A 23,770-nucleotide genomic window follows, 5' to 3' on the forward strand; every position below is an offset into this window, starting at 1 on the left:
TGCCACGAAAATCCCATCAGATGTGGACCCTCCTCCAGGGAGCCGATTCGCCCTTTTTGCCTGTGGTCTGAGCTGATGTTCTTCATTCTCGTTTCTCTTCTTTTTTTTGCAGCTTAGTGAATCAGCTCCCAGAAGCAAACCTCATTTTGCTCAGACACCTATTTGGAGTTTTACATCACATTGCGCAAAATTCGACAGAGAATCAAATGAACGCCTACAACTTGGCCCTCTGCATTGCCCCCAACATGCTGTGGCTTCCCAGCCCAACAGGTCCTGAGGAGGAAAGCAAATCCACAAAGAAGGTAACAGCCTTCTCTGCTTCTGGGTTTTTACCCACATCCCTTTCGTTGGCTTTTCCCTTTGGCTCAGACACTCTGAACTCTGATTAGACTTCCCAAATCCTTGTTAAGTTTGTAGTCCCTTTTCTCAGAGCTGGAACACAGAGCTAGCAGTTGCATGATGCTAACCCTGGCCCAAATTGCTTTGGTCATCATGTCCAGAGGATATTTGTGATATGGTATGACAGTACTGACCACAGTAGCTCATGCACTGGTTACTTCAAAACTGGATTACTGCAATGCACTCTATGTGGGACTTCCCTTTGCAGAATGCTGTAGCACAATTGCTGACAGGAGTGATATCTTGTCAGCATATAACATCTCTGCTCAGAGATGCACACTGATTGTCGATTTGCTGCAGGGCCAGGTTCAAGGTGTTACTGTATATAAAGGTGCTTAGGATCAGTTTGCCTGTGAGATCACCCCATACATGCCCACTTTGACCACTTCAATCTGCGGAACCGGCTCTGTTACAGGTGCTACATAATACTTGTTCCACATTTGTAAGAACTCAATCTTTTAATGTGGTAGCACCTGCACTTCAGAACTCCCTGCCTATTGACATCAGTCAGGCGCCTTCACTGCACTCTTTTTGGTGCCTGCTAAAAACATTTTCATTTAGGCAAGCCTACCCAGATATTTGGGATGCGGGTGGCGCTGTGGTCTAAACCACAGAGCCTAGGGCTTGCCAATCGGAAGATAAGGTTCCAGCAGGAAGGTAAACGGCGTTTCTGTGTGCTGTTCTGGTTTGCCAGAAGCGGCTTAGTCATGCTGGCCACATGACCTGGAAGCTGTCTGCGGACAAACGCCGGCTCCCTTGGCCTATAAAGCGAGATGAGCACACAACCCCAGAGTTGCCTGTGACTGGACCTAATGGTCAGGGGTACCTTTACCTTTACCCAAATATTTAGAATGCTGATGTGTTTTTAGTTGATTGCTGGTCTGGATTTTCTGAATCTTTTAATTGTTTTACTAATAATCTTACTGTTTATTCTTTCAGTAAACCACTTTGAGGTTTTTGATGATCAAGCAGTATATAAATTTTATGAAATAAATAAAACTAAGTGGGTTTGGGTGAGTGTCAAAGGTCAGAGCTGGATATAGCACAGATCTTGTCCTGCTGCATGCCCTAAGTAAGCCTCATGCCCTCGGGCACAATGTCCCGGTCCTAGTGTTGATGTATAAGATTCACTGCTGGTCTCATTCGTATATCTTATTCATATAATTTATACAGCACTTGATTATTCAAAAAAATGAAAACCTCAGAACGGGTTACAAAGAAAAGATAAATCAATAAAATTATCAATAAGAAAAAGTGGCATCAACAATTTAAAACTTTCTGGAAGTTAAAATTACAATAGACCAAAAGCAAATTAAAACTCACACCTGCTTTCTAAATGTCTAAGCTTGTCTAAACAAGAAAGATTTTAGCAGGTGCTGAAAACAGAACAATGAAGGCACCTGCCTGATGCCAATAGGCAGGGAGTTCCAAAGTGCGGGTGCTGCCACACTAAAAGATTTGAGTTCTTACCAATGCAGAGTGGGTATTACGTGGCACCTGTAACAGTGCCAGTTCCACCAAGCAAAGCAGTCTTGTCCTTTGTCTCCTGGCTCATCCACACTTCCACTTGTCCTGCCACTTTCCCCCAGGAAAACCTGCTCCTTACCGCTGAATCAGAACAAACGTCAAAAAGCATTTATGCAGATTGACGATTGTTCTGACTTGGCAGTAAGCAGTGGGTTTTCCAAGGGGAAGTGGCAGGACAAACGAAAAACCACTGGGGGCTGTGTTTTCTAGGCACAGGACAAGCGAAAATGTGGACAAGCCCTTAGACACCAAAATGTCTCGGGCCAGCCCTGCTGCTCCTCTGTTCACATCTAATGCAAATTTCCCCTGCACAGAGACAAAATGGGTTTGTTTCCTGATTGTGTGCTTCAGCTCTTAATCGCACAGTAGAATAGAGACTGGAATAATTATACATAATAACTAACAGACAAGTACCATGTTGTTGGAATTAGCCACATGAACAGCATCCAGAGCTGGTATCCTCCACTTAATTGAATCATAGAGTAATAGATATTACCTTGGCAACTGCTCCATTTCATACAGGTGGCCAGGCTGGTGCAGTTCCTGATTGAAAATTCAGCTGAAATTTTTGGAGGGGACATTGCTACACTGTTCCAACAGTCAGAGAAAGTGAAGTCCAGGAGTGCGGGTGCCTTCCTAGGTAAGACCATGGCTGACATACATATCTGTTCATTTAATATCCCCGCCTTCTCAGGATGCTAATGATGGATTACATCCCAGAATGGAATAGAGACCAGAAAGGGGCCGGGGATTTCAAAGTAGAAAGAATTACCTGACTGGCTATGCCCACAGGATTCCTCCAGTCACTCCAGCAACCTGTTCTCACAGTGGCCAGCCAGGTGACTGTGGGAAACCAGCAAGCAGGACCTGAGGCACTGTAGAGGCAGAATATAGCTATTGTGGCTAGTAGCCATTGATGGCTCTCTCCTCCACGACTTTGTCAAATCCTTTTTAAAAGCCATCTAGATTGGTGGAGAAAAGAGAGAGAAGGAGAAGGGCATCAAGCTGTGGCAGAGCTGATTTTCCCATTAATCCCCACCTCCCCAAAAAACCTAACTTGTCCCATTGATTTCAGTGGACCTAAGGAAGGGGGATTCATGGAGGACAAGGTTATCGATGGCAACCTGCCATGATGGCTATGCTCTGCTGCCACAGCCGGAGGCAGTAAATGCTTCTGAATACCAGTTGCTGGAAACCACAAGGTGTGGGGAGAGGGCTGTTCTGCTTGTGGGTTTCCCATCTGCTGGCCGCTGTAAGAACAGGATGCTGGACTGGATGGGTCATTTGGCCTGATCCAACAGGGCTGTTTTTTTGTGTTATTAGGTGCTCCCGGATGGGCTCTTAATACTGTGAACAGCTGAGATATTATAAATAGGTTATTGGCAACAGGTTTTCTTTACTGAATTTTCCTCAAATCCAAATTAAAATGGGGTTAAAATCCAAATTAAATGGGGTTAAAATAGGGCTGGCATTTTGACACTTGTGTGTTGGCGCTGGAAATAAAAACCACACACACACACACTTTGCATTCCTGAGGAGCACAGCAGATGCACATTTTTCTTGATGTGGCTTCCTCTTATCCCCACAGGCCAGCTCAATGATTCCTCAGATGAGATGGAAAGTGCTTCCTCCTACCAAGGAAGGGCAAATCAGCATTATGTGCAGGAAGCAGGCGGTGAGGGCCTCTTCAGCCCATTTGACGGATTGATGCTCAATGAGGATCAAGAGGACTGGGATTTGTTTAGCGAGATCACTGCCTGCTATCAGAGCAAAGCTGGGCACGCCAGTTCCAACAGCTGTGACTTCCTGAGAGAGCAGGGATCCTTTTGCTCACACTGCCCAGTCTGCTCACTGGGGCCTTCAAGGAATCGGTGCTCTTCGGAGCCCAGCGTTTGCCTGAGCTCTCAGCTTTCTGTTGAGGACCATGAGCCAGTGGCCCGGCAATCCAGTTATGATGCCACCATCATGCACAGCCACAGTGATTACGTCCGCAGGCTCCAGCAACTGCAGATGGAGAGCCAGAAGCTCATGGATGAAGGGCTGAACCCTGGTCCGAGCAAAGGAAAGCAGAGTTTCTGGGGGGCCTACCCAAGCACCAGCATGCCCAAGAAGCTTGACCCTCTGAAGTCGTGCCTGTCTAACACGTCTAGCTTCTCCAGCCTTTCATCAACCACCACATCTGCCTCCTCGCTGAGCTCCTTGGAGAGCGCTTTCTCGTACTGCTCCGAGTCATCTACCTTCAGCCCCACTGAAGCCTCCACCCCGTCGTTCATATTTGAGACATCTACCGAGCACCACAGCTTGTCCCCTAAGATGGCAGAGAGATCCTTGAAGGAGTGGCACAAGCCCTTGACCTCCCCATTGCCTCTGGGCCCTTGCAATGTGGGCGCTTGCTGCGGGAGACAGGTGGATGACCAAGAGCCAAGCTGCAGCAGCAGAGTGTCATCGAGGGTCTTCATACCCGTAGGTAGCCCGTTTCATGAGGACAACTGGGACGAAGAGAGGAAAGAGGCAGGAGCTGCTAAGATGTTCGGACACACTCCTGTGAAGCCAGACTTCAGAGGTCATTTCCCTAACACCGAGAGCCCTTCTCTGCCAGCACCGCAAGTGCAAAGGGAAAAATCTGTGAAGCACATTGAGATCAGTCGTCCCAAAGCTTCGCATGGCAGCCAAGAAAGCCTGAAGCGCACCAAGATAACCGTATTCATGGCACCTAAAACGAGCTATCCAACAGCATCTCCTGTAGGGCAAAACAAGGAGGAGACAGCCAAGAATCTGCAGAGCATGAAAATTCATATTCCGCAGACAGTGTTCTACGGGCAAAACACTCCTTTGGTCCTCCAGTCTGCCTCAAGGAGATACCACCATGAATCAGTGAGCCAGTCACCCCAGGTGGAGATCCCTGAAAGTGTTCCCCTCGTGGAAGTCCCAGGGGACCCAGCTGAGCAGGAAGGGTGGCACACCAGGGTCCAGCGGAGCACATTTGGCCAAAACCTCCGCGTCTTTCTCCCGACCTCCATCCGCAACACCGTCCGGGAGTACTTCAACCAGGAAAGCTCTAAGGAATACTGCATGATGAGAGCAGAATCGGTGGAGAGTGAGCTTCTGCGGAACAGGGCAGAGTGGCTTAGAAGCCAGCCCCGCCCCAGCGCCCCGCCCAAGAAGCACAGCGGTCGAATGTTTCCAGAAGAAACCATTGTCTAGGAGCAGAGCACCTGCACCTTGCGCATTTTTGTGCTTTCTTTCCGCATAGGGAGGATAGTCCTGTGAAAGTGCCTCTAAAATGCTTAGCTGAGATGTGAAGATATTCGTTTTCATGGGCTGGTGTCAAGTGGCTGTTAGTGTGGTCATTTGTAGCTTTTCCCTTGGCCTCTGCGTGTGTGTGTTTTCCCTGCCCAGAAGAAAAGACTGGAACAGATGTCTGCTAACATGAAGCCGTACTCCACACATACAAAGCTTCATGCTGCTGCTTTCTGCTGAAGATGCCAGTTTGCACAGAGAGGTGAGCAGGCAGGAGCAGAGCCACTCAAAAGGATTTTTGTTGTTGTTGTTTCAGCTCCATGCAAACGTCATGGCAAGCCTACAAGGACGCTGAGGAGACCCTTTCAATCACATTGGGAAAAAATTACAACAAAAAGAAATCCGGGCTGTTTTTTGTTTTGCTTTTCATCACTTTGTTAGGTGAAACTCGAAAGAAAAACATTTCATTTCATCCCCCCCCCCCATTTCTGAATTCTCATTGTTTGTGTGTTTAACTTGGGCATGACGCCCAAGGACGTGTGGAAATAGTTATGTGATGTGGCCAAGTATGGGACAAAGCAAGAAAGCTACTGGTCTGCTAAGTTTGGTTTGGTCTGCTGGCTGCTTTCTTCTTAGGGAAGACCTGCTGAAGCTCTCAAGGTATCCCAGGCTTGGCAGGCTTCGTGTGGCTTGTTGATCATACTTATGCCATCCCCATTTCATCTTGTCTTGACTCATGTGCTTCATGTGAACATTATTTCTTTCTTGCAATGTTCTTTTGAAAGAATGGACAAATGACTCAGAATGGCCCTCCTTTCGTCCACAGGGTTTTCACTTACCGTATTTTTCTGTCTGTAAGACACCCCCATGTATAAGATGCCCCCTATTTTGGAGGACTTAGATTTAAGAAAATCGGGGAGAGATGTATCTGTGTATAAGACACCCCCTAATTTTTGACATTATTTTTAAGGGGGAAAACCTAGCCTTATACACAGAAAAATACTGCAACCTCCAAATCTCCCCTTGTCAGCACCGCCAACTTGAAAATTTCTTCTGCGGATTTCTTTATAAGGGAGGCTGGGGTCATTTACAACTTTCTACAACTTTGGCTACTTCATGAGGTCCTGTCTCAAGGTCCCTCCCTCCCCAGCTGTGTTTTGATGCATCAAAGTTACTGGTCGTTGTTATGATTATTTATTTGAACTTACTAGTCATTTTGCACAAAGGTCTTAAAATGTCTTACAACTAACAGCAACAAAAATAATATGCAGTACTAATAGTTAAAAACAGATACACAACACAAGGTAATCAGACCATGAAAACAATTCCTCTCCCTCTCCCTCCAACATAGGTATGACCACAAGAAAAAAGCCCCCAAAGAAGGGGGTGCCTCCCAGATAACTGGGGGGAAATGAACATCTTTGCCTGGAGGCAAAAAATATCAATGTCAGTCAGCGGTGGAGCAAGCCGATCAGGCTCCTGGGGCGACGTGTGCGCTGCGCCCGGGGGCGGAGCCAGTCATCCACAGCGGCGGAGCCAGCTGGCCACAGGGACACCACGGGGCCTCCAAGGTGTCTGCCTCCTCCCACTCAGCCACCCTACAGCTGAGGAGGAAGTAGCAGGCAGACTGTTTGGGGCAGCACGGAGGCTGCAGGTGCTCAAGCCACAGCGTCACTCCCAGGAGAGACGCGTGGCTTTGGCGCTCTGCAGGCTCCGCAGTGAGTGCCGCCCACCATTTTGTCACCCCCCTCAGTGGAGACACCCGGGGCGGACCACACCCCCTTTGCTACACCACTGATGTCAGTGCCAGGTGTGTCTCCCTAGGGAGAGATTTCCATTGATAGGCCTACTGAAAAGGCCTGTTTTCTGGACAGCTGCTCTCTGGACAGCTGCTGATGGGGTACACAGAGGAGGGGCTCTTATGCTGACCTCAGGATCTTGGCAGGCATGTGTGGGAGGAAGGTGTTCTTTAAAGTATTGGGGTCCTTCTGAGCCATAGAAGGCTATATAGACCAAAACTGATTTGGTGGTATTTACACATAGCCCAGAACCCATAGTCCAGCAAAGAAGGAAATTTGTATGTAGAGTAAAATGGGCAGAAGCAGCAGAGGTAGGGCAATCTGAAATGAAATTTTAACAGGTGGCAAATAGGTCTGGCAATACCTTAGGGCGTTTTTTAAAAACTAGGCATACTGTGCTGTGGGTAGCGCTGACCCTAGTGCAAAGAACAGCCGGCACTGATTTCAGGAGGGAAAAACAAAAGAATAGTCTGAGCCCAAGCATTGCCAAGGGAAGTGCATGGATGGCTACCCCCAAGTGAAATCATGTGATCCTGTGTGCACTGGAAAATGCTGTAGGCTTAAGGATGCTGGCTGCCAGTGCTGGCTCATCCACAGGGACAGCAGATCTGGACTCCAAGGAATACATCACCTGCTAGCTGAACCACATCTTTCGGTGAAAGAAGAGAGCCATCCTTGCTAAGGGGACAGAAGGAGTTGTGTGATAGAGAGGTTTTGAAGCAAGGTTTCGTTCAAACATTATAGAAGGTTTCCCGAATGGGACATGTAGAAAAGAAAGCTGGGCCACTATTTTAAACAAAGTGTTTATTCGCTTTAACTGCCGGTTTAAGAAGCTTTAATTGTGTCTGTGGTCTGCTCTTGAGCATTTTTCATTGAAGCTAAAAGTAAGTAGAAGATCTCTCTTCCCTTAGTCAGTGGAAATCACTGTCCTTATGTTTAAACTGGAAGAAATAGATTTTTCCTGCTGATACACGATCATTAAAAAAAAACAATGTTGCTGTTGTTCGTGTCGTGTCCCGTTGTGCTTGTTTGTTCTGTGAGTACAAGTTTAAGCTCTTTGTTGTCAATTTCTCTTGCACATAAAAGCTGATAAAGAGATTGTTTCCTTCTAGATTTCTAAGCTATGGTTGTAAAATATTTAATAAAAGAAGCACAGCTTTATTTGTCAAAACTGCCTGCTCGTTTTTGTCCACTACTTAGTAAAAGGTTGCTGGCTTTTAACACACATTTTATTTGTTAGAGACCACAGAGGAATTGTTGCGGTAGAAAGAATCCTACTCACTTCATGGTTTTGCAGTTAGGAGGACTGGAGGTCTAAAGAGGTGCAGGGCTAGCAATGACCTATGCTACCCCCTTGCATTTTAGTGTCCCCCATAGTGAATCCCACCGTCCTGCACGGGGTGGCACCCCCCACTTTGGAACCACTGGTCTACAGGGATGGCATTCCAAAGCTATGGGGAAAAGGCCACTCACCGCACTGTCCTAGGGGGTGGGCACACCAAGAGGACCTTCGATGCAGATCTCAAGTGTGTGGGCAGGGTGGTCTGGGTGCAGGCAACCCAACAATCCAGACCATATTAACACTTGCTGATTTCATGGACAGATCAGATCATGCTTAACTCTTTCCCATTGAAATCAAGACTTTAGAGTGGCTCTCTTTGGCTGGAACATTGCCTGACTCCCTTTTATAGTTCACCAGTCACCACTGCAATACCCCCCATGCAAAACCTCTTTTGTATGCTTGATTGCTAACATTCACCTACAAACTTGGCCCTTTGGGGTCCCTTCCACCTCTACAATTATATGATTCCACATATAGCTGTTCCTAGGGTGTTTTGCACTGTTCAAACAAGTGCATCCCCCCACCTTTGGTTTCCTGATTACATGTGGAATATCATATATATTTTTCCTGGGTTGTTCTTAATATTTAACAGGCTCTTGGACCATTAAAATGTTTCAGAAGCAATTCACAGTATCGAAGAGGGCAGTGAAGATTCTTGACAGTGGGAAAGAATCTCCTTATCTAAATGTTCCAAATCCCCGTTTTCAAGATAGGAGTAAACAGAATGAAAAGTTAAGTTTTCTTTGGAAGGAAATTTTTAAATATGTATTCCAAGAATCTAGAAAGATATCAAACTGGCTCAAAAGTCATCCTGACTTCAGCCCAAACAAGGAGTTTTGGCAGGGTCTGAATGTCCCCTGCCCCTCCCAGCTGCACATGAACCATCAAACTGTTGTCATATTATTAAAGAACAACAAATAATTTAGGGAGCCGTATTCTCACATGTTTACTAAAAATGGTGGAGGGATCATGTCCAGGAGGCGGAAACTAGATTTGCTCCAGGTGCTTAATACACCACTCATATTCGGGGTTTTCAAAGTCCTCATGGGGCTTTGCAAGAATCCTGTGCTTGTCGCATTGTTCCATTCCCGCATTGTTTAGATGCTGAGGTCAGTGGTGCCCTGTGCCCTCCCCCACCAAAAAAAAAGGGTTTAAAAATCAAGATTACAAAAGTTGGGTGTCACCCCCCCTCTCTCTGCTGAGTGGTAGAAAGAGCCCATGGGGTTCTGGGCACTCAGCCAGGGTCTGTGGTTCTTGAGGAGACTTGAGACACGATGGAGACTGTCATAGCTTTAAAAAATATGGTTTAGTCACCTATTTACACCTTCAGGCTGCATGGAGGGAGTCTAGATCTTACTGCTTTGTCATCTCAAGAGGGGCTTGTTCCCTTGTCTTCCACAGCATTGCAGCCCTGGAGTCCAAGGCATCTCTCTCAGCCAGCCTTCAGCCAACCTGCCCAACGTGGATCCCGGTCTTTTCTCTTCCTCCTTCTTCCCGAAGTGTTTTCTTCCTCAAAAACTGTCTTTTCCTGTCCCTTCAAACGCACACCTTGGCAACATCTGTCTCCCCAGGCCAAAGGATTACTCTCAGGTGGCCCATCAACACCTTTTGTCATGTTTACAGATTTGTTCTTCTCTGGGCCAGCCAGGCTAGTTTGCATAAACCAGCCCAGGTATCCCATGTCTGGCACAGCTCTGCAGCTTGTACTTTTATCCATATCCCAATTAAAATCCTACTATTCAATAATTTCTAGGGTTTGGGGAGGTCCTCCCAAATCGATAGCATTATTACTTATTAAATGTATTAGTTTCTTTTTTTGCCACAGCAACTTGAGACAAGTAACAATAAACAGAAAACAAGCACATACATATGCAAATGTGCATAAACTGCATTAAAATATCCCACCCATGCCGAAAGGCCACAGTCGAAATCCAAAGCCCTGGTTAAAAAAGGAACTGAATGAATACACAGTAAAATAGCAAATAGAATTCAATGCAAAGAAGAAAAATCTTAATTTCATATACATGTTCATGGGGACTAAACTGAAGGTGACGGAGTAAGAATTTGGGGTCATTGCAGAGAGCTTGATGAAGATGTTGATGCAGTGCATGGTGGTCGTGAAAAAGGCAAATTCCATTCGGAAAGGAATTGAAAATAAAGCTACCAATATCATAACGCCATTACACAAATCAATTTTGGGACGTTTTAGTTTAGTTTAGAGAAAAGGTGAATAAAGGTTTTTAGTTTAGAGAAAAGGTGAGTGAGAGGCGACATGACAGAATCAAAGAGTTGGAAGGGACCTCAAAGGATCATCTAGTCCAACCCCCTGCAATGGAGGAATCTCAACTAATGCATCCATGACAGATGGCCATATGTTTATAAAACAGTACATGGCTTGGAGAAAGTGGAGAGAGAGAGTTGTTCTTCTCCATCTCTCATAACACCGGAACTTCAGGACATCCAATAAAGCTGAATGTGGGAAGATTTAGGACAGATAAAATATAAATGTAGTAAAATGTATAATTAAGCAAGCAAACAAATAATAAAAGGCTGGTGGTCTTAAGATTATAAAACAAAATAACTTTGAATTTGCATATAAACCGGGAAAGTTGCTGGCCTGGCAATTTAACAAAAAGAGTAGACCAAGAGTAATCAATGACCCAAAAGAAATAAGACAGGAATTTGTAAGATTTTACACAGATTTGTATGAGAAAGAAAAATAAGATCTCAAACAAATGGAGAACTATGGTATATAGAGGAAAGGAAGCTGGGCAACACTTCAAGAGAAAGTATAGAGCAACTAAATAGGCCAGTTTCAATGATTTGAAATTGGAATTACCGTATTTTTCGCTCTATAGGACGCAGTTTCCCCCCTCCAAAAATGAAGGGGAAATGTGTGTGCGTCCGATGGAGCGAATGCAGGCTTTCGCTGAAGGGGTTGGTGCGCACCGACCCATCTCACTCTCCAGGCTTCAGGAAGCTCTCCGCAAGCCTTCAGAGTGTTGCAGGAGTTCCTGCCAGGCTCCGAAAGCTTGCGGATAGCTGCCTGCAGCCCGAAGCCCGGGGAGTGCAGTGCCAAGTCCCGCTGCGCTCCCCGGGCTTCAGGCAGCTATCTGCAAACCTTCGGAGCGCTTCTTGGCTTCTGCCAAAGCCGCATGCAGCCTCTCCCAGCTGGAGAGGTTGTGTGTGGCTAAAGAGGAAGCCAAGACAATAATATTTTCCACTGTATTTCCCCCCCTAAAAACTAGGTGCGCCCTATGGTCCGGTGCACCCTATGGAGTGAAAAATACGGTACATCAGGTGATAAGTCAGGGAAAATTGGGTAAAGCCCCAATTGGGTAAAGCTCTTGGTGGACTACTACAAAAAATTCCAGAACAAGTTAGCTGTCCATAGCTGTCCAAAGTGCTAGAAACAGGACAAGCTCCAGAGACTTGGAATGAGGCTTATATCACCTTGCTACCAAAACAAGATGACGACATGACAAATCCCCCCAAAAAATCGTCTGATCTTACTACTAAACTGCGATTATAAATTATTTGCAGCAGTGTCAGCAAATAGACTTAAAAGAACTATGAGTGATATAATACATATGGACCAAGCAGGCTTTCCCCCCAGCAGACAGATAAAAGTTAATGTTAAAAATATAATAAGCATAACAGAATACCTAGAAGTGCATAATGAAAAACAAGCAGCATTGATATTTCTGGACGTGGAGAAAGCATTTGACAACGTGTCTTGGCTATTTATGAAAAGAGTTCTGAGGGAAATGGATTTGGGGAAAACATTTTGAAAGGCTATAGAAGCAATATGTACCGAACAACAAGCAAATATTATTGTAAATAACATTATTTCTGAGGGGTGGAGTCATGAAAGGAACTAGACAAGGTGCCCATTGTCCCCGTTATTGTTTATTTTGATTTTGGAGGTATTGACACAAAATATAAGGAATAAAAAAAATAAGAGGTATAAGAGTGGGCCAATGAAATTATATAAAGAGTGGGGGGAAAGTAAAATACCTGGAAAATATGGTTAATGGTGAATAATCATAATATCTTTAGTGATAACTATATACGGGTTTGGAAAGAAATAAAAAAAGCTCTGCAAATATGGAGTAGAATGGAGTAGAATGCTGGGTAGTGGTTGTGTAGCATAATTAAAAATTATTGGGAAATGATTTATACTGAACTAAAAAAAGCATTTTAAAAATCCTTTCCCAAAAATCCAAAGCATTGCTCTTAGGGTTAATAACAACAGAAGTCTCCAAAAAAGAGGGAAATCTGTTTCTATGTGCAACAACGGCTGCCCGTGTACTATTAATGCAAAAATGGAAAACAGATAAAGTATTAATGATAGAAGAATGACACATTAAACTGTTAGAATATGCAGAGCTAGCAGGGATGACTACTAGAATTAGAAACCAAATGACTAAATATATAAAGAGGACTGGATATTTTTTTTATGGAATATATGGAAATGTGTTATAAGCAAACAATTTACCGAGCAGGATGGCAAGACTTCCAGCAGAGTAAGAAATAAATAAAGTATATAAAAGTTGTTGTGATAGACGAGGTGAACTTAGAAAATGCAGGGAAAAGAGAGGATAAAAGGAACCTCGGAAGGAGACGATAGAATTGTTTTATGTTGTTGTTGTTTGGTTGATTCTTTGATATCTAAAATATTTTTTAAAAGACTTTTTTTGTATTTCAGAGATTTTTCTTTATTGTGTCATTTTTGATTATATTTTGTTGATACGGAATCCTATTAGAAAAGCATATCAATAATATATGAATATCTCAGCAAACAAGCAAATAATAAAAAGCTGTTGGTCTATGTAGTGAAATAATAATTTTCACATTCAAACCCGCATTTTGATGTTTACTTATTAAGAATATTTATATCCCACCTTCCCAAAAGAAAGCTGCTCAAGGTGGCTAACCATAAGCGGAAAATGCATTGAACAAGAAACTAAAACATATGAACTGTACTGTGAAAATCACACAATGAAGAAACAAACAGTTATTAAAGAGGAGGACTAGTCATAGATACAAGCAGCAGAAAGGTTTCTAAAGCTCACCAGCTTTTAAAATTATATTTATATACGTTGGTTTTTAGTGAAACAATTTATTGGTTCCTCCTGCAACAGACGCAGGGTTTCTGTGATTAGTCAAAGAGCCAAGGCTGCTGTGAACTGGCTCAAAAGCGTATCATAGTACACCACAACACTGGGATGCACATCACCTTAGCTGATAAAGTTTGGCAGTTCCCCACATTGCTCACAGTAAGAATCACCAGCATTGTTAACAAAAAGTTGCAACCATTTCACCGTCATATGTATTACAGACCAGCAAAATGAGGTTCAGAGACATAAGGACCCCAGGACTATCATTTAAGTATCAGGGGCATGCTATGCAGTTCCCACATATGTCATGCCAAATATCAAACTTCAGTACACATGGCAGGTTTTAAATACAGAAGGCATCTCAAGAAGTCACAAGGAAAAGCAAGCAACAGCAAAATGTTCAAGAAACATGAAGCCTGAAATGACTGCATTGCAGGAAGAGCATTCAGGAGAACACTGTATCAGCTATTATTGCTTGGTTTGCTTCTCCACTTCCAGTTCTCTCCTGATGTCTGACACATCTGTGGGGACCTGGACCGTGAGGCCATCCATCCAATTCTTCACGCGCACCTGGCAGCCTAGACGAGACCTTATAAAGGACAAAAACAGACCCAGACATCTCTTGGTTTTGTTGTGTGTGCTTTCTTGGCTCCCTGGCTTCGGAACTCACTTCCTAAGGAAGCAGCTCCTCCCCACTGTGCTTCTGCCCGACAGCTGAAGGCTGCTTTATTCCAAAAGGCCTTAGGGAACTGACTTATTTTAAAGGAAAGGGCTTTTAACAACGCTGTGCTGCTTTTATTTATTCTTTATTTATTGAATTTATATGCTGCCCATCCGAGGATCATGGGGTAGTTTGCAGTATGAAAATGAAAAAAAATACACTTGGCAAATGAAAGCAAGCTTTTGTGTATGTGTAGCTGTGGAAATGGGACGCGGGTGGCACTGTGGTCTAAACCACAGAGCCTAGGACTTGCCGATCAGAAGGTCGGCAGTTCGAATCCCCGCGACAGGGTGAGCTCCCGTTGCTTGGTCCCTGCTCCTGCCAACCTAGCGGTTCAAAAGCATACCAGTGCACGTAGATAAATAAGTACCACTCTGGTGGGAAGGTAAACGGCGTTTCTGTGCGCTGCTCTGGTTCGCCAGAAGCAGCTTAGTCATGCTGGCCACATGACCCGGAAGCTGTACGCCGGCTCCCTCGGCCAATAAAGCGAGGAGCGCTGCAACCCCAGAGTTGGTCACAACTGGACCTAACGGTCAGGGGTCCCTTTACTTTTACCTTTTAGCTGTGGAAATTGTCTCAGTTGTTGTTGAACAACGTAACCAAATTACAGTTACAGTTACTGATAGTCCTATGCTTTTTCCTCTAGTTGGAAACAAGTACTGGTAAGAAAAAATCTCTTCAGCTGTTCCAGTCAAGCCTTTTCATTTACTCAAGCTTCAACTGATCATTAATCTCACCACTTAATCTCTAGCTCACTTGGTTAGAGCATGGAAATGATAATGCCAAAGTTGCAGGTTCAATGCATATTCGTGCAATGTAAGGGGCTGGATTAGAATAGGGTTGCCATATTTCAAAAATTGAAAATCTAGACTCAATAATTGTTGCGCTTTTTGGGGGGGGGGAGTTGTTGAGCTGCTTCTTTCTTTCTTTCTTTCTTTCTTTCTTTCTTTCTTTCTTTCTTTCTGCCAAAGAAGACATTTTGAGCTATTTTAAAGTAAATTTGCCAGAAATCTTCACTTCTGACATGGGTTGCCATACGTCTGGATTTTTCCGGACATTTCAACGATTTAAAATCCCAGACGCCGACTGCAAGGGCCAAATCTCAGCTATATCCGGGAAATTCTAGACGTATGGCAACCCTAGATTAGATTATCCTCAGGATAAAGGTAAAGGTACCCCTGCCCGTACGGGCCAGTCATGTCCGACTCTAGGGTTGCGTGCTCATCTCGCTCTAGAGGCCGTGAGCCGGCGCCGAACGAGGACACTTCCAGGTCACGTGGCCAGCGTGACGAAGCTGCTCTGGCGAGCCGAATGACGGGAGCTCACCCCGCCGCGGGGATTCGAACCGCCAACCATACGATCGGCAAGTCCTAGGCACTGAGGTTTTACCCACAGCGCCACCCGCATCCTCAGGATACCTTCCAGCAATTCTGTGATTGTTGCTTGTGCCAGAACCAGGTCACCAGATGGAACAGAGCTGCCAGCATAGCATCCTGGGAGCTGGATCACTGTTGCTAAGTAGGAGGATTGAGATGGGGGAGGGGGCAGCACTGTGCAAACACACTGGCAGGAGCGCCAGAATGATGCCACTGGTGCACCTACATGGCAGTAAACCTCACTACCACCTTCATAGAATCACAGAACTGTAGAGTTGGAAGAAACACCAAGGTCATCCCCCTGTTTCTCTGCCTCTCCTTCCTCATTTTTCATAAGTAATTTTGCTTCCAGTGGTTCCACAAGCTATAAAGGTATTCTTACTGCCATATTCCCCGGAGAAGAATCACTTCTAAAATTTCAGCTGGCACTAAAAGGAAATCAAAGGGGATTTCCTTGTTGCTTTTTAAAAGGCTAGAACTAAGATTCTGAGGATGCAGAATTCTGCCCCCATCTCGAGTTTCGATCCTGCGCAATTCAATTCACCATGCAAATATGCAGTGTCTAGAAACAGGGTATGGATACTTACGTCTCGGTAAGTCCATATGCCAGGTCCAGCATATCTATCTCTTCGTCACTGATGGGGTCCAGTTGTTGAAATGTGCTGCCCTCAAAGATGAGGTGGCAAGTGGAGCAAGCCAAGGCCCCCTCACATGCCCCTTCGGGGGGAAAGGAATCAGCATCAATGTTACATACTTGTCTTAGTCATCTGCTGCAAGAACCTACAGTGTTGCACACATATATCACACACTCTTCAACATTTCTCTGATGAAAATAGGGACATTCCCATCCATAATGATAATTTTACTATTTATACCCCACACATCTTTCTGGGTTGCCCCAGCCACTCTGGGCAGCTTCCAACATATATAAAAGCATAATAAAACATTTAAAAAACTTCCCTATACAAGACTGCCTTCAGATGGCTCATGGGTTGGATAACTCCATACTCTCCAACATTTCTCCTGTGAAAATAGGGACGTCCTAAGGAAAAGCGGAACATTCCAGCATCAAATCATAAACCGGGATGCCTTCTGTAAATCAGGGAGGTCCCTGGAAAATAGGGACACTTGCCAGGTCTGATATTCTAAAGACACCACAGTCTCTGCTGACCCTGATTCCAAGGAAACAGAACCCTGAGTAAATGCTGGAACCCCTGAAATCTGTCACCAGTCGGAGATTACAATGTGCACAAACAGTGTCCCTAAACCTAAATTACTGTAGTTGAAGAGCAATTGCTGAGGGTTGCTACTACATCCCATAAGGTTTGTTGGCTAAAATCATGAATGGATAGCCCCCCTCCCTCTCTCCCTCCCTGAGGTTGCTGAAAAAGAAGCGTTTGTAGGCTGTACATCACTTGCACCTGCTTTTGCTGCCACCTGCTGGATCTGCCTTATTACAACACATCATTTTCTTCTTCCTTACACCCCGGCAGAGAAAGCAACAGATTTGTATTTCATTTATTTGTTATTGCATTTATATATCACCCTTCTCTCCAGGAGCTCAAAGTGGCATACATGGTTCTTTCCCTTCCTCACTTAATCCGCACAACAACCCTGTGTGGTAGGTCAGGCAGAGAGGCAGTGACTGGCCCAAAGTCATAGAATCAAAGAATTGTAGAGCTGGAATCATCCAGTCCAACCCCCTGCAATGCAGGAGTATGCACTTGTTCCATGCATGGATCAAACCTGCAACCTTGGCATTATCAGTACCACGTTCTAACCAACTGAGCTATCCAAGTGAGCTTTGTGGCTGAGTGGGGACTTGAACTTTGGCTTTTCCTAGGCCCTGGTCCAACACCCTGAACCCTGTGCCACCACTGGCTCCTGCTGCCTCTAAGGAAGACCACATAACACAGACTTGCATTGGCACATATAGTGTTTGAGAGAAAGTGGGAGTCTTTGACCTAGTGGGGTAGCTTTGTGGGTTTTGCTTGTGCAATTATTTTCGTTCATTTATCTGAATAAATAAGTTGGACACACTGGTATGGTGTGTGGGTATCGGGGGGTGTGTGTGTGTGCGTGTGTGATGGCTACAGAGGTGTCCAATTAGGCGTTTCAGGTCTGAGTCAAAAGGAAGTAAAAGAAAGTCGGTCGTTGCATGGCACTTGGACCCTCTGAACCAGTGCTGTTTCCTTCCAGAAAGAGAGGTGCCTGCGTTCACCACGAACGCCTCCCTTGTTCTCTTAGAATGGCAATGGTACACACTTGAGAGGGGCCAGAACAGAGTTCCATCTGGCTAGAGCCATACAATACAAGAGTCTCCCACCCACTCAAACCATGTGGGGGTAGAGCAGGAAGGTAAGAGAGAAAAGTGTAAGAAGAGAGGCGTCCATTTGTGGGGCTCATTTTGAAAGCCTGACGCATGGACTGCTTGCCTGAAAAGTGGGGACTGAGTTTATTTATAGAAGACTGCTGTGAAGAGTAAATAGTGTTTGATTCCAGCATGCTGTTAGCAACTGACTGCTTTTAAGGAAATGGCCTTTAAATCGTGCTGTGCTGTTGTTACCTGTCTACACTGTAATATATTTGTTTTTTACATCATTTATGATTATATTATAGGTTAATTACTTTGCTTTAATCTTTGTGAGCTGCTTTGAATCCTGGTTCAGGGGGAAAGGCAGGGTATAAATAAATAAAATTGATGATGATAACAACAACAACTAGATTGCTTCTCCTGACTAGTATCTAGCTCCTGCCAAATACACTTTGGAACTCCCTGCAACTTGATATCAGGCAAGCACGTTTGCTGTGCTCTTTTTGGTGTGACATTTTTGTTTGGACAAGACTACTTATATATCTAGAGCACTGATGTGTATTCTAATCTGATTTTTGTTTATTGCTGATGGTTTTTTTAATGATTTAAATTGTTGCCTTTAGCTGTTTTACTTATGTTTTACGGCTTTCTCCATTTTCTAAATGACTTGAAGGTGGTGTGTTGTTTTTTTTACAACCAAGTGCTATACACATTTTATGAAATAAATTAATAAAAACAGTAACTGGAGCTGTATACATGTTACTGCCTTAAAACACAGTTAGGCTGTTCTTTTTCTCAATTTGGATCTAAGCTGGTTTTGGGAGAAATGCGTCAGAATATAGCATTTCATAAGAAATGTCAGGATGGGTCTGGCTCATTACTAGCGCCATGTGTTACCACTTAGCAAATCGGTGATGGGAGTGCGCATGAGGTGCGGAAAACGACTTAAGGCTAAAGAAAGAGAAAGGGTCACATCACTTACCAAAGCCATCGATGTCGATGTTTTGATTCATCACCACCTCCAGCAAGCTTTCTCCTTCTTTAGCGGTGACTGAGAATTTATCTCCATCCCGGTTAATAAAATTTAACTTCACTTTCTCAGTAGATCTGTGGGAGGGGGAAGCGCACATTCAATAAAGTTAGGATGCTTCCAGACATGAGAAGATCAATATTATCATTGTTGCAGTAAATGCTCCCAACGGTGACGGTGGCAGCGGTAATTAAGTCTTGTTTTCATTTGCTTCCTATGAAGCATCTCAAAGGGATTTCACAGTACAATAAAAGCACATGCAAAGCAATTACCTATATGAAAACAATTTCACATCCAATACTGATGCAGCCAATGATAATAATAATAATAATAATAATAATAATAATAATAATAATAATAATATCCCCACCTATAAATGGCTTGTTGGAGACCTCTTCCAAGGGAGCTCTGAGAATTGTAGCTCTGGGCGAGGAATAGGGACCTCCTCACAACTCTCGGCACCCTTAACAAACTAGGATTCTTTGAGGGAAGCCATGGGTGTTTAAAGTGGTATCATCATGCTTTAAATGTGGTATGACTGTGGCCTCAGGGGCAGCAACAGAGGATGCAGGCCCAGGCAAGTTTTAACCTGCCAGGCCAAATGCAGCTGCCGAGTGTTTTGTCCTGCTGGGTCCTTGACCATCTCCCCCTCTCAGTTCAGCATGTCCCAAGCAGGGAGATTTATCAAACCACGGGTGGGCTGCCGCACAGGCTGCACGTGGCCTGTTGCATCACAAGTGTGAAAGCCTGAGATAACGGTAGAGAAGTGTGAAGGGTTAAAGACTGGCAATCTGTGCAGAAAGATTAGAGGCATTCAACATGTCATTTGCGCCATACCATTTTAAGCAGTCATGACCCCCCCCATAGGCTTCTAGGGGTTGCAGTTTGTTAAGGATGCGGAGAGTTGTTAGGAGACCCTTATTCCCGTTCCAGAGGTATGATTTTTAGAGTGATAGAACAGTCAATCATTCTTTAGTGGAACGTATGGAATCTATCCATCTATCATCTATCATCTATCATCTATCATCTATCATCTATCATCTGTCTATCTATCTATCTATCTATCTATCTATCTATCTAATACTGTTTTTCAGTTTGAATGTGTGGGTACCATGAATCCAATATGAGAGAAAGGCAGGAGAGTTTTGTTGATTTGTTTTTTAGAAAAGAAACGAAAAGAAAAGAAAAGAAAAGAAAAGATGAGCAGTAGAGAGGTGAGGTTGTTCCAATGGAAGGATCTGTTCTTTCCCAGGCTCCATACATAGCTGTATTCAAAGAAATTGTCATTCATGCACCTTGCTACAACCTCCTCACAGCTGGAGCAAAGGCACTCCGTCATAAAGACCTAGAAAGGTGGCTTAACGGTGCAATCCTATATGTGTCTGCTCAGAAGCAAGTCCTGTTGAATTCAGTGAGATTAGCATCCACACCCCCTTCCTCCAATGGGACCTACGGAAGCAAAGAATTTAGTTAAGATCCTGACTTACCCTGTGCCCCCCGCAGGGACATATTGAAGCCTGTGGCTGGTACTGAAGCATCTCCCCAGGTGAAGGCCAGCCAGTGCCGGACTGCAAACAGTTGTCACAAAGATAACCTGGGCTCTGGCCCTGTGTGCTTGAGGCAGCCCAAGGCGGAGGAGCCCACAGATGCTCCGAGATATCATGCTGACAAATCTTGATGTCTCCTAGTCTTTCAAGGACTGCAGTGCTGATATAAGTGCAGATGGGAATGGGTTGGGACAGCCTCCCTGGGAGGGAGGGAGGGAGAGAGGGGGCACCGTCCTCCCAGCCCATCCCACGGGGGGAGTGGGGAACTGTGGTTGCACAAGACGTGGGTTGCAAATGTGGTCACATGCGTAGGCTTGTGTCAGCCGTGATGAGACTTGCATCCCTCATTTGTTCTGACTTATTGGAAACTGCATCAGCACGAATGTTGCCTGTTGAGGAAAGCTCACTTTGCTTAATTTTGAGCCAGGGGTTCCCCTCCCCCTCTTACATAGTAAGGCTGATCCATCATATGCATTGGTCACGGCATTTTGGGGTAAGCAGAGGATGTAAGGAGGGGCAGGAGCTGCCTGCTGTCCTGGTCTCCTTGGGGCACCACTGCAAACCTTCAACTGCTGTGTCCCCAAGACAAATGGTGACCTGTTTATTTGCTACAATCTCAGGGATGTGGGGTTACTGTGAGGGATGTCTGCCTTGAGGCCAGGGATCCCATTTTGGATCACTGGTTGTAGCTGTGAATGAAATTTGGGCACATGTGCATGCAGGGTATCAATCTCTCCCTTGCTGCTGCCTTAGAAATAAGGGGGGGGGAGGGAGCCAGCCCTTCTCCTGGACTCCAGATGGTGAAAGCCACAAGGCCTGCATGTCTTTCACTGGCCAAGTTTTAAAATGCGTCCCTGGCCTCCTTCTGCTCCCCAATCAGAAGCAGCATCCTGCATGCTGTGCCTCAACCATCCAAAGTGGCTTATCTCACAGGCAAACCTTGAACTGAAGGATGTGGGAGATGAATGTCCATCAGTGTCCCTTTTGCCAAGGACGCCCATAGGACTGGCAGCGACCTCTCCTCTGTCATCTGAGAGATAGTTGCTCAGAAGGCAGGACAAGACAGAGGCCCCTGGAAGGGGAATGGGGGAGTCCGTTTTTATTTATTATGTTTGGTGTACATGCACCAAGCTAGAGGGATTTAAAAGAGGATTGGACTAGGAGGAGGAGGCTGTCAATGGCAACTGGCCATGGCGGCTGTGCGCTTTCTCAGTGGTCAGAGGCAGCAGTGCTTCTGAATACCAGTTTCTGGAACCCACAAGAGGGGAGAGGGCTCTTGTGCTCATGTCCTGCTTGCGGGTTTCCCATAAGGGGCATCTGGTCTGTCACCAGGATACTGGGCAAGATGGGCCTCCTTTGTTCTGAGCCAGCAAGCTCTTGTGCTCTTATGTCCTTAATACTCTGCAAAACAAGAAAGTGCCAACTCAGACCATTCATCCATCATGCATGGCGAAAGTGGGCAGAGGAAAGTTCTTCTCCCTCTCTCATAACACCGGAACTCATGGCTATCTAATGAAGATTGTTGGGATATACCGTATTTTTCTGCGCATAAGACTAGGTTTTTTCCCTAAAAAATAATGTCCAAAATTATACACGGGGGCCATCTCCCCCCATTTTCTTAAATTGGAGCCCCCCCAATATACATGGGAGCGTCTTATAGACAGAAAAATAAGGTATATTGGAATATATAATGAATAATGTTGGGAGATTCAGGACAGATAAAGGGATGTCCTTGTTTATGCAGCACAGAGTTATACTGTGGAACTCACTCCCATGGGAGGCAGTCATGGCCACCAGTCTAGACCAGGGGTCTGCAACCTTTAAGACAAAAAGAGCCACTTGGACCCGTTTCCGAAGAAAAAACAACTGGGAGCCGCAAAACTTGTCATTATAAAAATAACTTTTTTGTCACTTTTTTATTATTTCTTTGTTTGACCCCTCAGAATTACTCCTCCTCATAGAAATAAACGTTAAATTAACAAGTTACCTTTTTGTGTGTGTGTGTGTTCTTCACTCCTCTTCAAAACAGTGACCAGCGTACATGCCCCTTACAATGTAGCGGGCGGGCGGGCAGGAAGGTGACGTTGGGACGCCCCCATGCAACATCACAGCCAGTACAGCACCTGCCACAGTGGGGAGTGTCAGGGTGCACAATGCGCCTCCTCCCCTCGCTAGTATCCGCCCCGGAGCCGCAGCAAAGGTGTAAAAGAGCCACATGCGGCTCCGGAACTGTGGGTTGCAGACCCCTGGTCTAGACAAATACTTGGAGAAGGCTATCAGCCTTGGCTGCTAGCCAAGATGGCTATGCTCTGCCTCCATGGTCTGAGGCAGTACAGTGGTACCTCAGGTTAAGTACTTAATTCATTCCGGAGGTCTGTTCTTAACCTGAAACTGTTCTTAACCTGAAGCACCACTTTAGCTAATGGGGCCTCCTGCTGCCGCTGTGCCACCGCTGCGCGATTTCTGTTCTCATCCTGAAGCAAAGTTCTTAACCTGAAGCACTATTTCTGCGTTAGCAGAGCCTGTAACCTGAAGACTATGTAACCTGAAGTGTATGTAACCTGAGGTACCACTGTAATGCTTCTGATTATCAGTTGCTAGAAACCACACAGCAGGGGAAAGTGCTCTTGTGCTCCGTTCCTGCTTGACGGTTTTGTGTTGGGGCATTTGGTTGGCCCCTGTGAGAGCAGGATGCTGGACTAGTTGAGCCATTGGCCTGATCCAGCAGGCTCTTCTTAGTTTAGTGTTGGCTATATGAGGTGTGGAGAACCAGCTGCTCCTCTGTTGTTGGACTCTGTGACACCCAAGGGCAGGGCCAAATGGCAATGATGATGCATAGTCTAACAATGTCTAGCAGAGGAGATCCCGGGGATTGCTCCTGGGACCTTCTGCATGCAAAGCAAGGGCTGTCCCACAGAGCTATTCAACCCTTCCCTAAAAGGACCCTGTGTTGTACCCAATGGATTAATGTATTTATTGCAGCTAAGATTTGGGTTCCATTGGGAAAAGGCAGAATCACCAACTATAATATCATGGGAGGTTAAAGGGTGGTCTCTGCCAAAATATTTGAAACCCACTAATCTTATGCACATCAGAGAAGGCATAGGCGTGAAACATGGACTGTAACAATTAGATTTTCTCAGAACTGGAGAAATCAAGATCAAATGAGAGTTGATAGCTGGTTTGGGGGGGGGGTTATTAAAACAATAACTTTAGGATGCAGAATGATGGATGTAGTAATTTAAATTATATATTTTGGATTAAAGTATTGTACATTATAGATTATATCAAATGCTCTTTATAAGATATCGTTATTGATTTAGGGGGTGACAATCTGGATGATGCCCTGAGTACC

At 45.0% G+C, this 23,770-nt stretch overlaps 2 protein-coding genes across 14 annotated transcripts in view; one reads left to right on the forward strand and one right to left on the reverse strand.

The window, feature by feature from the left end:
- The window catches only part of LOC310754437 (rho GTPase-activating protein 20-like), an 86,150-nt gene extending 78,014 nt beyond the window's left edge, over positions 1-8,136 (forward strand). For all 13 annotated transcript variants that reach the window (XM_083596267.1, XM_083596268.1, XM_083596273.1 and 10 more), the window contains 3 exons: positions 113-302; positions 2,449-2,566; positions 3,515-8,136. In XM_083596267.1, coding sequence (XP_083452393.1) covers positions 113-302; positions 2,449-2,566; positions 3,515-5,130 — 1,924 coding nt within the window. In that variant the 3' untranslated portion in view covers positions 5,131-8,136. The remainder of the gene's footprint in view (positions 1-112; positions 303-2,448; positions 2,567-3,514) is intronic.
- A 1,955-nt stretch (positions 8,137-10,091) lies between these two features.
- Positions 10,092-20,666, reverse strand: LOC310754557 (adrenodoxin-like). The gene is made up of 4 exons (XM_083596627.1): positions 20,356-20,666; positions 18,821-18,945; positions 16,112-16,241; positions 10,092-14,016 (listed from the first exon to the last, which is right to left on the reverse strand). The coding sequence occupies exons 1-4, from the start codon at positions 20,529-20,531 to the stop codon at positions 13,896-13,898; spliced, it is 552 nt and encodes a 183-aa protein (XP_083452753.1). The 5' UTR covers positions 20,532-20,666; the 3' UTR covers positions 10,092-13,895.
- Positions 20,667-23,770: the final 3,104 nt, after the last annotated feature.

This window comes from Podarcis filfolensis, assembly GCF_964270895.1.
Source record: "Podarcis filfolensis genome assembly, chromosome: Z".
In the NCBI taxonomy this organism is placed as follows: Eukaryota; Metazoa; Chordata; class Lepidosauria; order Squamata; family Lacertidae; genus Podarcis; species Podarcis filfolensis.